This window comes from Lathyrus oleraceus, chromosome 7, assembly GCF_024323335.1.
Source record: "Lathyrus oleraceus cultivar Zhongwan6 chromosome 7, CAAS_Psat_ZW6_1.0, whole genome shotgun sequence".
In the NCBI taxonomy this organism is placed as follows: Eukaryota; Viridiplantae; Streptophyta; class Magnoliopsida; order Fabales; family Fabaceae; genus Lathyrus; species Lathyrus oleraceus.
The window spans coordinates 538,055,262-538,069,261 of NC_066585.1; the positions used below are offsets into that span (position 1 = coordinate 538,055,262).

Consider the following 14,000-nt stretch of genomic DNA (forward strand, 5'->3'; position numbering starts at 1 on the left):
ATATAAATGGTTAATAAGTCAAATTACTTAATAAAACTCAATTTTATTTGTATTCGGCATATTCACATTGTATTATGGCATATTATACGTAAATCAATTGAATGAGTTTCTTCTCCATCACCAAATTTTAGGTTTCTTCATCACCAAGTTCCAAAATTAAAGGACTATAAGTTAATGATTCATATTATATATAAATGGTTAATAAGTGAAATTACGTAATAAAGCTCAATATTTTTTGTATTCATCATATTCACATTGTATTATGGTATATTATATCTAAAAAAAATTTAACATTTTTTTTATCCATCACCAAATTTAAGGTTTCTTCATCACTAAGCAACAAAGTGAAAAAAAAGTATAAATGAATGATTCATATTATATATAAATGGGGAACAACTTAAATTATAAATGAATGATTCATATTATATATAAATGGGTAACAAGTGGAATTACATAATCAAGATCAATATTATTTGTATTCGGCATATTCACATTGTATTATGGTATATTATATGTAAATAAATTCAATAATTTTCTTCTCCATCACTAAATTTTACGTTTCTTCATCACTAATTAACAAAGTTAAAGGACTATAAATTAATGATTCATATTATATATAAATGGTTAACAACTGAAATTACATAATAAAGCTCTATATTATTTGTATTCGATATATCCACATTATATTATGGTATCTTATATGTAAAAAAGATTTTAATATTATTTTTCTCCATCACCAAATTTTAGGTTTCTTCATCACTAAGCAACAAAGTTAAAAAAACTATAAATGAACGATTCATATTATATATAAATAGGTAACAAGTGAATTTACATAGTCAAGATCAACATTATTCGTATTCGGCATATTCACATTGTATTATGGTATATTATATGTAAATAAAATCAATAATTTTCTTCTCCATCACCAAATTTAAGGTTTCTTCATCACTAAGTAACAAAGTTGAAGGACTATAAATTAATTATTCATATTATATATAAATGGTTAATAAGTGAAATTACATAATAAAACTCAATATTAGTTGTATTCGCCATATTCACATTGTATTATGGTATGTTATATGTAAAAAAAACTCAATATTTTTCTTCTCCATAACCAAATTTTAGGTTTCCTCATCACTAAGAAACAAAGTTAAAAAACTATAAATGAATGATTCATATTATATATAAATGGGTAACAACTGAAACTGCTCAATCAAAATCATATTATATATAAATGGGTAACAACTGAAAGTACATAATCAAGATCAATAATATTTGTATTGGGCATATTCACATTGTATTATGGTATACTATATGTAAATAAATTCTATAATTTTCTTCTCCATCACCAAATTTAAAGTTTCTTCATCACTAAGTAACAAATTTAAAGGATTCTAAATTAATGATTAATATTATATATAAACGGTTAATAGGTGAAATTACGTAATAAAGCTCAATCGTAATTGTATTTGTCATATTCACAATGTATTATGGTATATTATACGTAAAAAAAATTAATATTTTCTTCTCCATCACCAAATTTTAGGTTTCTTCGTCACAAAGCAACAAAGTGAAAAAAATATAAATGAATGATTCATATTATATATAAATGAGTAACAACTTAAATTACATAATTAAGATCAATATTATTTGTATTCGGCATATTCACATTGTATTATGGTATATAATATGTAAATAAATTCAATAATTTTCTTCTCCATCACCAAAATATTTAGGTTTCTTCATCCCTAATAACAAAGTTAAGTACTATAAATTAATGATTCATAATATGTATAAATGGTTAATAAGTCAAATTACTTAATAAAACTCAATTTTATTTGTATTTTGTAATATCCCATATTCCCTTAAATGCTCAATTAGTTGTCAGTTGAGACCAATTGAATTCCTATGTGTTATATCTTTTGTTAGTTGTAACAATTGGAGTTCCTATGTGCTCTAAATGTTGTCAATTGGGACCAATAGAGTAACTGGTGAACTCTAAAGAGATTAATTATTAATAAAAGAGACAGACCAATATTAATAATTACAAGAGAGGACATTTTTGGTAACATTAATAATTGGTCAATTGGTACTGGAAGATAAAATATCAAGCGAGATATTTTATTATTACTTGATATTATATATTAGATATTATATATGTAATGTAGTATGTGTGGTGGAAAAGAAAAGAAGAAAGGATAAGAATAGAAGAAGAGAGAATGAGAATTATCAGAAAGAAAAGAAAGAAAGGGAAGAGGAGAAAAAGAGGAAAAGAGGAAAAGAAGGAATAGAAAGAGGAAGAAGAGGAGAAGAAGAAAACTCATGGGAGAAGAAGAGGAAGAAACCATGGAAGCACCATCATCATCTCATCTTCATCATCACCAACTTCATCTTCTTCTTCTACTAGGTGAGTTCTTAGATAGTTTTAGCATTGGGGGAAAATAATCTATATTTGTGGGGTTAGGGTTTGTGTGAATTGTGATGAACTTGTTGTGTTCATACTCCCTATCCATGCTATGTGTTGATATTATGTTGGTTGTTGTTGAAAAATCAATCAGAATTGTGAAAAAGAAAATAAGGATAATGAAGGTTTCTATTCAATTTATTAGCCTCCTTTCCTATATAGTACTATATAGAAATATAGTACTATAAAGAGAGGAGCATAGTAATAGCATCGAATAGCTTTTTCGGTTTCAACGAATCGCACGTAGAGATATTGATAAGACACATAGAGTTAATGGTATTTCATAACTAATCGATTGAGCAGCAGCTCGTAGACCACCCAAAAAGGAATATTTATTATTTGAGCCATATCCTGACATAAGAAGTCCAATGGGAGCAATACTCGAAATAGAAATCCATAAAAAACACCTATACTGAAATCAGATAAAACAAAGTTATAGCCAAAGGGAATTACTGAATAACTTATTAGAATGGATATGACTGATAGGGATGGTTCGATACTGAATAAACGAATATCTCCCCTAGATGGAATAAGATTCTCTTTGAATAGTAGTTTTGTTCCGTCTGCTAGAGCTTGAAGAATTCCAAAAGGACCAGCATATTCAGGTCCAATACGCTGTTGTACCCCTGCGGATATTTCTCTTTCTAACCATACAATTGCTAGTACACTTAGTGTGATTCCCAAGACAAGAATCAAAATTGGTACAAGTATCCATAGAATTCCATAGACCTCTTTGAAAGATTCCAATCCGGAAAAGGAGTTTATATCTTGGACTTTCGTTGTATCAATTATCATTTCAACGATCAACTTCTCCCATAATGATATCTATGCTACCTAGTATTGTCATAATATCAGCCAATTTCATTCTTTTAACTAATTAAGGAAGAATTTGCAAATTGATAAAACCAGGTGGACGAATTTTCCATCTCCAAGGAAAACCATTCTGATCTCCTATTAGAAAAATTCCTAATTCTCCCTTGGGGGCCTCAATTCTCACATAAAGTTCTTGTTTCGGCAAGTCAAAAGTAGGAGACAATTTTTCGTATTTCTTTGGTTAATAAAATCCAAAAGGTTTATCGATCCCAGGGAGTACACATCCATAATAGACATATCGAGATTATTGTGCGTCAAATAACATCCAAAGTCTTGGTTTCAGAAGATGGAATGTCTAATATATTTTTACCTGGCGAACTAATTGGATTATTGCGAGCAGAACGAACGGGGCGTGCCTTGGAAGAAGCAATTTGTTACAGAGCTTTATTATTGGGAGTAACAAAAACATCTCTGAATACTCAAAGTTTCATATCCGAAGCGAGTTTTCAAGAAACTGCTAGAGTTTTAGCAAAAGCCGCTCTTCGGGGTCGTATTGATTGGTTGAAAGGTCTTAAAGAGAATGTTGTTTTAGGGGAAATGATACCCGTTGGTACCGGATTCAAAAGAATAATGCACCGTTCACGGTCAAGGCAACATAACAAGATTACCCGGAAAAAAAAATTATTCGAAGTAGAAATTAGAAATCTTTTGTTCCATCACAGAAAATTATTGGATTTTGCTAATTTCAAAGAATTTATGTGATACATTACAAATATAGGATTAAATGCTTCCTAAAAGCGGGACTCATCCCCTTAAATCTTTAAATGCAGTCATTTGATTTGGTAATTAAAGTATAATAAAAAATAATAATAAATAGAAATCAAAGAATGGCCTGATTCTATATTAACGGCCGATCGTCTATAAAAGAGAAGGTTCCATCGGAACAATTATTTATTGCTATTTCAGGATACTGGGTCTCTCTCTTTTTTTTTTTTTTAAACAAAGTGTGGGGATAAATGACTAAAAGATATTGGAACATAACTTTTGAAGAGATGATGGAAGCTGGGGTTCATTTTGGCCATGATACTAGGAAATGGAATCCTCGAATGGCACCTTTTATATCGGCAAAACGTAAAGGTATTCATATTACAAATCTTACTAAAACTGCTCGTTTTTTATCAGAAGCTTGTGATTTGGCTTTTGATGCAGCAAGCAAAGGAAAACAATTTTTAATTGTTGGTACAAAAAAAAAAGCAGCCGATTCAGTAACACGGGCTGCAATAAGAGCTCGATGTCATTATGTTAATAAAAAATGGCTCCGAGGTATGTTAACGAATTGGTATACTACAGAAACGAGACTTGGTAAGTTCAGGGACTTGAGAACGGAGCAAAAGACGGGGAAACTGAACTCTCTTCCAAAAAGAGATGCGGCTATGTTGAAGAGACAATTATCTCATTTCGAAACATATCTAGGCGGTATCAAATATATGACAGGGTTACCTGATATTGTAATAATCGTTGATCAGCAAAAAGAATATACGGCTCTTCAAGAATGTATCACTTTAGGAATTCCAACGATTTGTTTAATCGATACAAATTGTGACCCAGATCTTGCAGATATGTCGATTCCGGCTAATGATGATGCTATAGCTTCCATCCGATTAATTCTTAACAAATTAGTTTTTGCAATTTGTGAGGGTCGTTCTAGCTCTATACGAAATTATTGATTAATAATAAGATAAATCCATTTTTAGATTTGGTTGGGCGGTCATAGATTTTTGGAATTGGGTATTATAGCATTACAAAATTGTGTAAAAAGAAATATTTTGTGATTAGTAGGTATTCAAAATAGAAAATCAAAGTAAAATAAGGAAATGGTTGAATCAAAATAATTCCCTTTCAAGTTATATTTTTTTATTTTAGAGGACAGGGCAATATGAATGTTCTATTATGTTACATCAACACATTAAACAGATTCTATGATATATCGGCTGTGGAAGTAGGTCAACATTTCTATTGGCAAATAGGGGATTTTCAAGTGCATGCTCAAGTACTTATTACCTCTTGGGTTGTAATTGCTATCTTATTAATTTCAACCATTCTAGTTGTTAGAAATCCGCAAACTATTCCCACGTCTGGTCAGAATTTCTTTGAATATGTCCTTGAATTCATTCGAGACGTGAGCAAAACTCAGATTGGAGAAGAATATGGTCCATGGGTTCCGTTTATTGGAACTCTGTTTCTATTTATTTTTGTTTCGAATTGGTCAGGGGCCCTTTTGCCTTGGAAAATTATAAAGTTACCTCATGGAGAGTTAGCTGCACCCACAAATGATATAAATACTACTGTTGCATTAGCTTTACTTACGTCAGTAGCCTATTTCTATGCGGGTATTTCAAAAAAAGGATTGGCCTATTTTGGTAAATACATCCAACCAACGCCAATCCTTTTACCGATTAACATCTTAGAAGATTTCACAAAACCCTTATCACTTAGTTTTCGACTTTTCGGAAATATATTAGCGGATGAATTAGTAGTTGTTGTTCTTGTTTCGTTAGTACCTTTAGTAGTTCCTATCCCTGTTATGTTCCTTGGATTATTTACAAGCGGTATTCAAGCTCTTATTTTCGCTACTTTAGCTGCGGCGTATATAGGTGAATCCATGAATCCATTTTAGACCGCGACAAAGTATGTATGGCTCGCGATAATCTACTTAAGGAACATAAAGATAAAAATCCAAAGAAATTTGGAAAAGTTTTCATAACAATCAAAAAGTATAAATAAAATTAAAACAATTACCAGGGAATTAAACAAAAAATAGAGATTCAATTCAAAAAAGGGTGAGGGGGTCGAACTAGGCGTATATATAATCTAATCGTTATAAGACAGCTGGGGGATTTTTTCCAAGAATGATTCTCGAATACGATTGAATCGAAGATACAACGAATTGGTTTACGGTATGGAACAAACACATGTATATGTCATAGTAGATATTCATTAGTTATAGATGACTATCTATCTAAATTTGTCCTGCTACTACTCTAAATTTAGGTAGGGATTCAAAAAAAAAAGACCACTTCCATCTCTTGTAATTGTGAATTGAATATAAAATGAAATCAAAGAAAAAGGAAGGTTTAAAATAAATGTAAGATAAGACCAAAAATTGTCTGTATTCACAAAAAACTACAAGGGTAGAAACGAAAAAAGTAAATATCGAAATAATTGAGATAATTCAATCAAAATTATTCCGTTTGAAATTTTGAATTACACTTCGACTAGAGAAAGATAACTAGGAAGAATGAAATAATTAAGTCATATATTTTTTGTTGATTATATTATTAACTATTTCTTAATTTTATTTGGAATAGGAGAAACTTATCATGAATCCACTGATTGCTGCTGCTTCTGTTATCGCTGCTGGGTTGGCCGTCGGGCTTGCTTCTATTGGACCTGGAGTTGGTCAAGGCACAGCTGCAGGGCAAGCTGTAGAGGGGATTGCGAGACAACCGGAAGCAGAGGACAAAATACGGGGTACTTTATTACTTAGTTTGGCTTTTATGGAAGCTTTAACTATTTATGGGCTGGTTGTAGCATTAGCGCTTTTATTTGCCAATCCTTTTGTTTAATATTTATAAAAAAAATACATATTGTTTTTTTTTCCATGGATTTTCGTTGCTGCTCTTGCTAATTCGATTTCGATTTGACTCCTACAATTTTTTTTTCATTCGGATTAACATATGGATTTGCCTTCTTCCGTCCCTTTCTTTAGTCCAATGACCCCCTTTTTTATTTAGAAAGTGTTGAAAACAACTAAGTATTTACTTCTAAGAAGTATAATTCTTATAGGGAATCTTTCAATTGACTAACCAATTCAAAATATAGAATAGTCTTCTTAGTATATTTTTATTCTTACTACTATTCATTATTAGTAAGAATAAAAATAGAATAAGTCGATATATTCATATTCAATAATTCGATTATAGAATAAACTATCATATACAAAAACGAATAAAAAAAACTTGGAATCGTAGAAAGAAAATTAGTCTATCCATAAGAGGAGATGCGATCATATGCAAAATATAACCGACGGAAGTTTCGGGTTTGATACCGATATTTTAGCAACAAATCTAATAAATCTAAGTGCAGTGCTAGGTGTATTGATTTTTTTGGAAAGGGAGTGTGTGCGAGTTGTTTATTTCAAAGAATAGATTGGATCCACCCAACTGCACTTTTTTTGTTATAACTAGAAAAATGTGCATGATCCGGCGAATGACTTCTTACTAAATAACGAAAAAAGTAGTTAAGAACCATAGCATTTCGCGATTCATTGGTAAATCTACTTTGATTCTCTATCAACCAAGAATTTTGGAACATTACTATGGTTAAAGCTAACGAGTTTGAAGTTTCGACGCAGTCTAGTATTCTTTCTACCACTATGTTAATAGGGAAATTAGAATTTTTTCGATATAGAACACTCATGTCGATAAAATGACTTGAATTCTCTTTATGATGAAAAATAGGAAAAAAGGTGTTTTGTTTAACGCCTCCGTTTCTACTTTTCTACAATGCGGAATTGATGACCTACGTATAAATTAATAAGAATTCTTTGGATTTCAAGAAAAAAAACAACTTTGCTGACAATTATTTGTTTGGTCAGAAGAGTCCTCCCAATATTTGGGTCTTGTATTGATAATCATTTTCCATATTTTTAGAAATAGAGAAAAGAGGATAGGCTCATTCCATAATAAATATGGGGAAATTTCCTATAAGGAATTGAGTGTGAGAGCCAAATGAATTGAAAGATTCATGTTTGGTTCGGGAAGAGATCATAGACATTTTGAAATGAATGGAAAGAGAATCTACTTTCATTAAGTGATTTATTAGATAATCGAAAACAGAGAATCTTGAGAACTATTCGAAATTCAGAAGAACTCCGGGAAACAGCCATTGAACAGCTGGAAAAAGCCCGGGCCCGTTTAAGGAAAGTAGAAATGGAAGCAGATCGGTTTCGAGTGAATGGTTATGCCGAGATAGAACGAGAAAAATTGAATTTAATTAATTCAATTTATACAAGTTTGGAACAATTCGAAAATGACAAAAATAAAACCATTCATTTTGAACAACAAAGGGCGATTAATCAAGTCCAACAAAGTGTTTTACAACAAGCATTACAAGGAGCTCTGGGAACTCTTAATAGTTGCTTAAACAACGAGTTACATTTACGTACGATCGGTGCTACTATTGGTATGTTTGGGTCGATGAAAGCAAAAAATAACTGATTAGTTGTTCTACTATAGAACTGATTAGTTGTTCTACTATAATAGAGAGTATAGGGAAGACTTATTTTTGTTTTTCTTCGAAAAAGAATCAAATTTAGAAATATTCATGGTAACCAGTCGTGCAGATGAAATTAGTCAAATTATCCGTAAACGTATTGAGCAATATAATACCGAAGTAAAAATTGTAAATACAGGTACCGTACTTCAAGTAGGCGATGGCATTGCTCGTATTTATGGTCTTGATGACGTAATGGCAGGTGAATTAGTAGAATTTAAAGAGGGTACCGTAGGCATTGCTTTGAATTTGGAATCAAAAAATGTTGGTGTTGTATTAATGGGTGATGGTTTGATGATACAAGAGGGAAGTTCCGTAAAAGCAACAGGAAGAATTGCTCAGATACCAGTAAGTGAGGGTTATTTGGGTCGTGTTGTAAATGCCCTAGCTAAACCTATTGACGGTCGAGGAGAAATTTCAACTTCGGAATCTCGGTTAATTGAATCTCCCGCTCCCGGTATTATTTCCAGACGTTCCGTGTATGAGCCTCTTCAAACAGGACTTATTGCTATTGATTCTATGATCCCTATAGGGCGTGGCCAGCGAGAATTGATTATTGGGGACAGACAAACAGGTAAAACAGCAGTAGCTACAGATACGATTCTCAATCAACAGGGACAAAATGTAGTATGTGTTTATGTAGCTATTGGTCAAAAAGCATCTTCTGTGGCTCAAGTAGTAACTACTTTACAAGAAAGAGGAGCAATGGAATACACTATTATAGTGGCTGAAACAGCAAATTCCCCAGCTACATTACAATACCTCGCGCCTTATACAGGAGCAGCTCTGGCTGAATATTTTATGTACCGTGAACGTCACACTTTAATTATTTATGATGATCCCTCCAAACACGCACAGGCTTATCGCCAAATGTCTCTTCTATTACGAAGACCACCAGGTCGCGAAGCTTATCCCGGAGATGTTTTTTATTTACATTCGCGTCTTTTGGAAAGAGCCGCTAAATTAAGTTCTCAGTTAGGTGAAGGAAGTATGACTGCTTTACCAATAGTTGAGACCCAATCCGGAGATGTTTCAGCTTATATTCCTACTAATGTCATTTCCATTACAGATGGTCAAATATTCTTATCTGCCGATTTATTCAATGCTGGGATCAGACCCGCAATTAATGTGGGTATTTCCGTTTCCAGAGTTGGATCGGCGGCTCAAATAAAAGCCATGAAACAAGTAGCTGGTAAATTAAAATTGGAATTAGCACAATTCGCAGAATTAGAAGCTTTTGCACAATTCTCTTCCGATCTCGATAAAGCTACGCAAAATCAATTGGCAAGAGGTCAACGATTGCGCGAGTTGCTTAAACAATCCCAATCAGCTCCTCTTACTGTGGAAGAACAGATAATAACTATTTATACTGGAACGAATAGTTATCTTGATTCAGTAGAAATTGCACAGGTAAGGAAATTTATCGTTGAGTTACGGGCTTATTTAAAAACGAAGAAACCTAAATTCAACGAAATCATATCTTCTACCAAGACATTCACTGGGGAAGCAGAAGCCATTTTGAAGGAAGCTATTCAGGAACAGATGGAACTCTTTTGACTTCAGGAACAAGTAGAAAAAAAATGGATTCCAAATTTCATACCTTTATAATTTAGATAATTAGTCTGTTTCAATATTTAAAATTTAAATAAGAATAATCAAGATAAGAAATTTACAATATAGTTTTAGAAATATACGAATTCAAGTAATATATATGCAATAAATTCAATATGTAATAAATTTGCGTCCAATAGGATTTGAACCTATACCAAAGGTTTAGAAGACCTCTGTCCTATCCATTAGACAATGGACGCTTTTCTTTTTTTCTTTCCCTTTTCACGAAAATTTCAAGGGAAAGAAAAAAAAAAATTCTATAAAATACTCTATCTATCCGAATATCGAAATAATAATTATTCTAACTAGAATAAGACTAAATAATTCAAATTGAATATTCATAACTAAATAAAGAAATTTACTAAAAAATAGAATATATATAGAGAAATCGAATATAAGCGGGTAGCGGGAATCGAACCCGCATCATTAGCTTGGAAGGCTAAGGGTTATAGTCGACGTTTATGAATGAACGTCTCTAATTCAAAACCGAACGTGAAACTTTTGTTTCATTCAGCTCCTTTACAGAATAATTTTAGAGATAGATGGAATACATTACAAAAAATCACCCATAACATCTATGTCAGCCTTTCGGTATGAATACAATTAATGTTGCTTTTTAGATGATCCCTATAGAAAACGAGGATTTGAACAATCTCTTTTTTTCTAGTTACTTCGTTCTCTATTTCTATTTGATAGAATCTTTAGGAAAAGAATAAAATTTCCGTCGAGCTAAAAAAATATGTTGATGTTTCTAGTAAACTAAAAAAATCGTTTAATAGCTATTTTGCTTCACTCTCTCCTATACAAAACAAATACAAAAATGGGAAGATTTAGTTACGATTGGAAACAAATTTTAGATATCTTTCTCCCTGGATCCTTTACTTATATTCAAAAATAGGGATTCTTGATCCAATTGCAAAAACTTATGTTTCATAATTTTAGAATCAATTCTAAATTGTATACAAATTACGATAATGTATATTATTCCTCGAATTGCTCGTTGAGAGGTATAAAGGATTAAATCCCTTTAAGTAAGAAATACAGTTTTTGATCGTGATATGAATCACGCAAGGGACCCCTTAACTATTCAGGATCAATAGAACGAATCGCACTTTTACCACTAAACTATACCCGCTACAATACCATTATTGTATATAAAACGATCTTTTGTCCAACAAGGGAATCAGTCATAATTATGAAATAGGTGCATAATTTTATGAGAAATAGAGTGTTTCCATGTTTCGTAAAGGGCCCCCTAATGAAATTTAGAAAAGGGGGCAAATCTCATTTTTGGATTTTGTTGAAGGTATTTTGACAGATAGATCTCGACAAAATTACTAAACTAAATTCATAACACAAAAATACATTATGCAAGCAAGAATCCATAGTTCTATTTCTTTTTTAGATACGTTACCTGATTCATTCGTAGGATATACGATCACAAAGTGATTTTTATTTTTGTTTGATCATATTTAAATGTTTGAATTAATTACAAGTTTCAAATCTGATACAGAAAAATAAATCATTGTTATCCAGGATTCATGGGAAAAAAGAGTTGTGCCAGTACCTAGCTGGACTCTTATAAGGAATATTATGATAATGATAAATAGAACCAAAATCTAGATTTTCAACAACAATTACTATAGCATTTTTCTAGCAAAAATTCAACAACATACTTGTACAAACTATCAAAGTCATTCCATCCCCTACGGTCCAAAGATTCAAATCTTGGTAATATTCGGAACTATTCATGAACATCACAGCAAATATGATTAAAATGTTAATAGCTCCCACGTAAATAAGTAGCTGTGATGCAGCTACAAAATGAGAGTTTGCTAAAATATATAATAAAGATATACAAACCAGAACCAGTCCCAACGAAAAAGAAGAAAAAATGGGGTTGGTAAGTAATACTACTCCTAAACTTCCTAATAGAAGACCCGATCCCAGAAAGACTAAAAGAAAATCGTGCATCGTTTCAGGCAGATCCATTATATGTAAAAAAAAAAGACAAAGAAATATAAATTTCATGACCTTATTGATATCACCAGGAAAAAAATTTTATATACTTCAATTTTTCTTTGCATTGAAAAACCTAAGTAGTTTAAATTGATATAGTTAGGGTTATATAATCAATGTCATTCCACTCTTTATACGAAAGAGTAGTTTGAAACGATATTAAAACTAAAGTATAAAGGTAGATAGAACATATATAACATTGAAAATCTTATTGAAATTCAATAAGATTTTCAATTTCGATAATATATATTGATATATTCTATTTAAGAATATAGTTCTCTAATAATTATAGAATATTTCTAATCTGATATCGACTATATTATTCATTTTTTATACAATTTTTGAAAATATTTTATTTCGATTATTCTATTTATATATTCTATATATTATCGATTTATATATAGAATATTCTTTTTTTTTTAGAATTGTATTTAATTATAAAAAATTGTCTTTTTTGATTTGAATTGTTCGAATTGTATAATCATCAATTATTGACATTGGTAAACGGCCCAAAGCAATTTGATTATAATTCAATTCATGACGATCATAAGTTGAAAGTTCATATTCTTCAGTCATTGATAAACAATTTGTTGGACAATACTCAATACAGTTACCACAAAAAATACAGATTCCGAAATCAATACTGTAATTTAGCAATCGTTTCTTTCGAATATCCGTTTCCATTTTCCAATCAACAACGGGTAAATCTATAGGACATACACGAACACATACTTCACAAGCAATGCATTTATCAAATTCAAAATGGATTCGACCGCGGAAACGTTCTGATGTGATTAATTTTTCATAAGGATATTGAATAGTTACAGGTAAACGATTTGCGTGAGATAAGATAATCATGAAACTTTGACCAATGTACCTTGCAGCTCGTAGTGTTTGTTGACCATAATTCATGAACCCAGTTACCATAAGGAACATATCGTAAATATTTATGAATAGTATAGTTTTGTTTGATTTCTTTCTCTTATTTGAGACAAGTAATGAATATAAAAGATCCATCTTTGTTTTACAGCGAAAACAATTGAGACGAAGTTGTTAATAATAGATTACCTACAGAAATCGGTAAAAGAAATTTCCATCCAAGATTTAATAATTGATCCATTCTTAGCCTAGGCAAAGACCATCTTGTTATGATAGAAACGAATAAGAAAAAATAGCTTTTAGCTAATGTAATAAAGAGATCACTTGTAGTTCCAAAAACTCCGTATGTTTTATTTATTTCAAAAAATTCAGAAACAAATATGTACGAAATAGAAATATTTGAACCGCCCAAGTAAAGAACTGTTACAAATAATGAAGAAATTAAAAGGTTTAAATAGGAAGCAACGTAAAATAAACCAAATCGAATACCTGAATATTCTGTTTGATAACCAGCTACTAATTCTTCTTCTGCTTCTGGTAAATCAAAAGGTAATCTTTCACATTCTGCTAGCGAAGAAATTAGAAAAACGATGAAACCCATAGGTTGACGCCACAAATTCCAACCCCAAAAACCATATTTTGATTGCGCATCAACTATATCAACTGTACTTAAACTGTTAGATAATCCTAGTCGGTGATAACATTACTGTTCCCATCTCTATTACAGAACCGTACATGAGATTTTCACCTCATACGGCTCCTGGAAAGCCTTAAGTAAATCTAAGGACCGGGTCGATTATTTATCTCTTGATATATCCCTAAGATATAGAAGATGAAAATCTATCGAACGGTTCTGAATTAGACCAATTCAATTCTGTAT

General features: G+C 31.4%; 5 protein-coding genes, 1 non-coding gene and 1 pseudogene across 6 annotated transcripts; 4 read left to right on the top strand and 3 right to left on the bottom strand.

The window, feature by feature from the left end:
• Positions 1–2,556: 2,556 nt before the first annotated feature.
• Positions 2,557–3,499, bottom strand: LOC127107779 (NAD(P)H-quinone oxidoreductase subunit 1, chloroplastic-like; annotated as a pseudogene).
• A 10-nt stretch (positions 3,500–3,509) lies between these two features.
• Positions 3,510–5,099, top strand: LOC127107776 (30S ribosomal protein S2, chloroplastic). Its single transcript, XM_051045095.1, has one exon. It carries the CDS (start codon positions 4,294–4,296, stop codon positions 5,002–5,004), a length of 711 nt encoding a protein of 236 aa, XP_050901052.1. The 5' UTR covers positions 3,510–4,293; the 3' UTR covers positions 5,005–5,099.
• A 114-nt stretch (positions 5,100–5,213) lies between these two features.
• Positions 5,214–5,954, top strand: LOC127104854 (ATP synthase subunit a, chloroplastic-like). Its single transcript, XM_051042000.1, has one exon. The coding sequence runs from the start codon at positions 5,214–5,216 to the stop codon at positions 5,952–5,954; it is 741 nt and encodes a 246-aa protein (XP_050897957.1).
• Positions 5,954–11,360, top strand: LOC127107780 (ATP synthase subunit alpha, chloroplastic). The gene is made up of 2 exons (XM_051045096.1): positions 5,954–7,458; positions 8,147–11,360. The coding sequence occupies exon 2, from the start codon at positions 8,663–8,665 to the stop codon at positions 10,166–10,168; it is 1,506 nt and encodes a 501-aa protein (XP_050901053.1). The 5' UTR covers positions 5,954–7,458; positions 8,147–8,662; the 3' UTR covers positions 10,169–11,360.
• Positions 6,658–8,556, top strand: LOC127104855 (ATP synthase subunit b, chloroplastic-like). The gene is made up of 2 exons (XM_051042001.1): positions 6,658–6,861; positions 8,176–8,556. Exons 1-2 carry the CDS (start codon positions 6,658–6,660, stop codon positions 8,554–8,556), a joined length of 585 nt encoding a protein of 194 aa, XP_050897958.1.
• TRNAR-UCU (transfer RNA arginine (anticodon UCU)) lies at positions 10,351–10,422 on the bottom strand. The gene has a single exon. It is a non-coding gene; the product is annotated as a tRNA-Arg (tRNA).
• Positions 11,361–12,652: 1,292 nt separating the features above from the next.
• Positions 12,653–13,822, bottom strand: LOC127107781 (NAD(P)H-quinone oxidoreductase subunit I, chloroplastic-like). The gene is made up of 2 exons (XM_051045097.1): positions 13,314–13,822; positions 12,653–13,222 (listed from the first exon to the last, which is right to left on the bottom strand). Exons 1-2 carry the CDS (start codon positions 13,719–13,721, stop codon positions 12,677–12,679), a joined length of 954 nt encoding a protein of 317 aa, XP_050901054.1. The 5' UTR covers positions 13,722–13,822; the 3' UTR covers positions 12,653–12,676.
• Positions 13,823–14,000: the final 178 nt, after the last annotated feature.

What these genes read in the sequence shown, in the direction of transcription:
- LOC127104854 (XM_051042000.1), top strand. Translation starts at nt 5,214, where the DNA reads ATGAATGTTCTATTATGTTACATCAACACATTAAACAGATTCTATGAT.
- LOC127107780 (XM_051045096.1), top strand. Translation starts at nt 8,663, where the DNA reads ATGGTAACCAGTCGTGCAGATGAAATTAGTCAAATTATCCGTAAACGT.
- LOC127104855 (XM_051042001.1), top strand. Translation starts at nt 6,658, where the DNA reads ATGAATCCACTGATTGCTGCTGCTTCTGTTATCGCTGCTGGGTTGGCC. An exon ending in CTTTAACTATTTATGGGCTG is followed by an intron (nt 6,862 to 8,175) that starts GTTGTAGCATTA and finishes AATCGAAAACAG; the next exon opens with AGAATCTTGAGAACTATTCG.
- LOC127107781 (XM_051045097.1), bottom strand. Translation starts at nt 13,721, where the DNA reads ATGGGTTTCATCGTTTTTCTAATTTCTTCGCTAGCAGAATGTGAAAGA. An exon ending in AATTTCTTTTACCGATTTCT is followed by an intron (nt 13,223 to 13,313) that starts GTAGGTAATCTA and finishes GTCTCAAATAAG; the next exon opens with AGAAAGAAATCAAACAAAAC.
- LOC127107776 (XM_051045095.1), top strand. Translation starts at nt 4,294, where the DNA reads ATGACTAAAAGATATTGGAACATAACTTTTGAAGAGATGATGGAAGCT.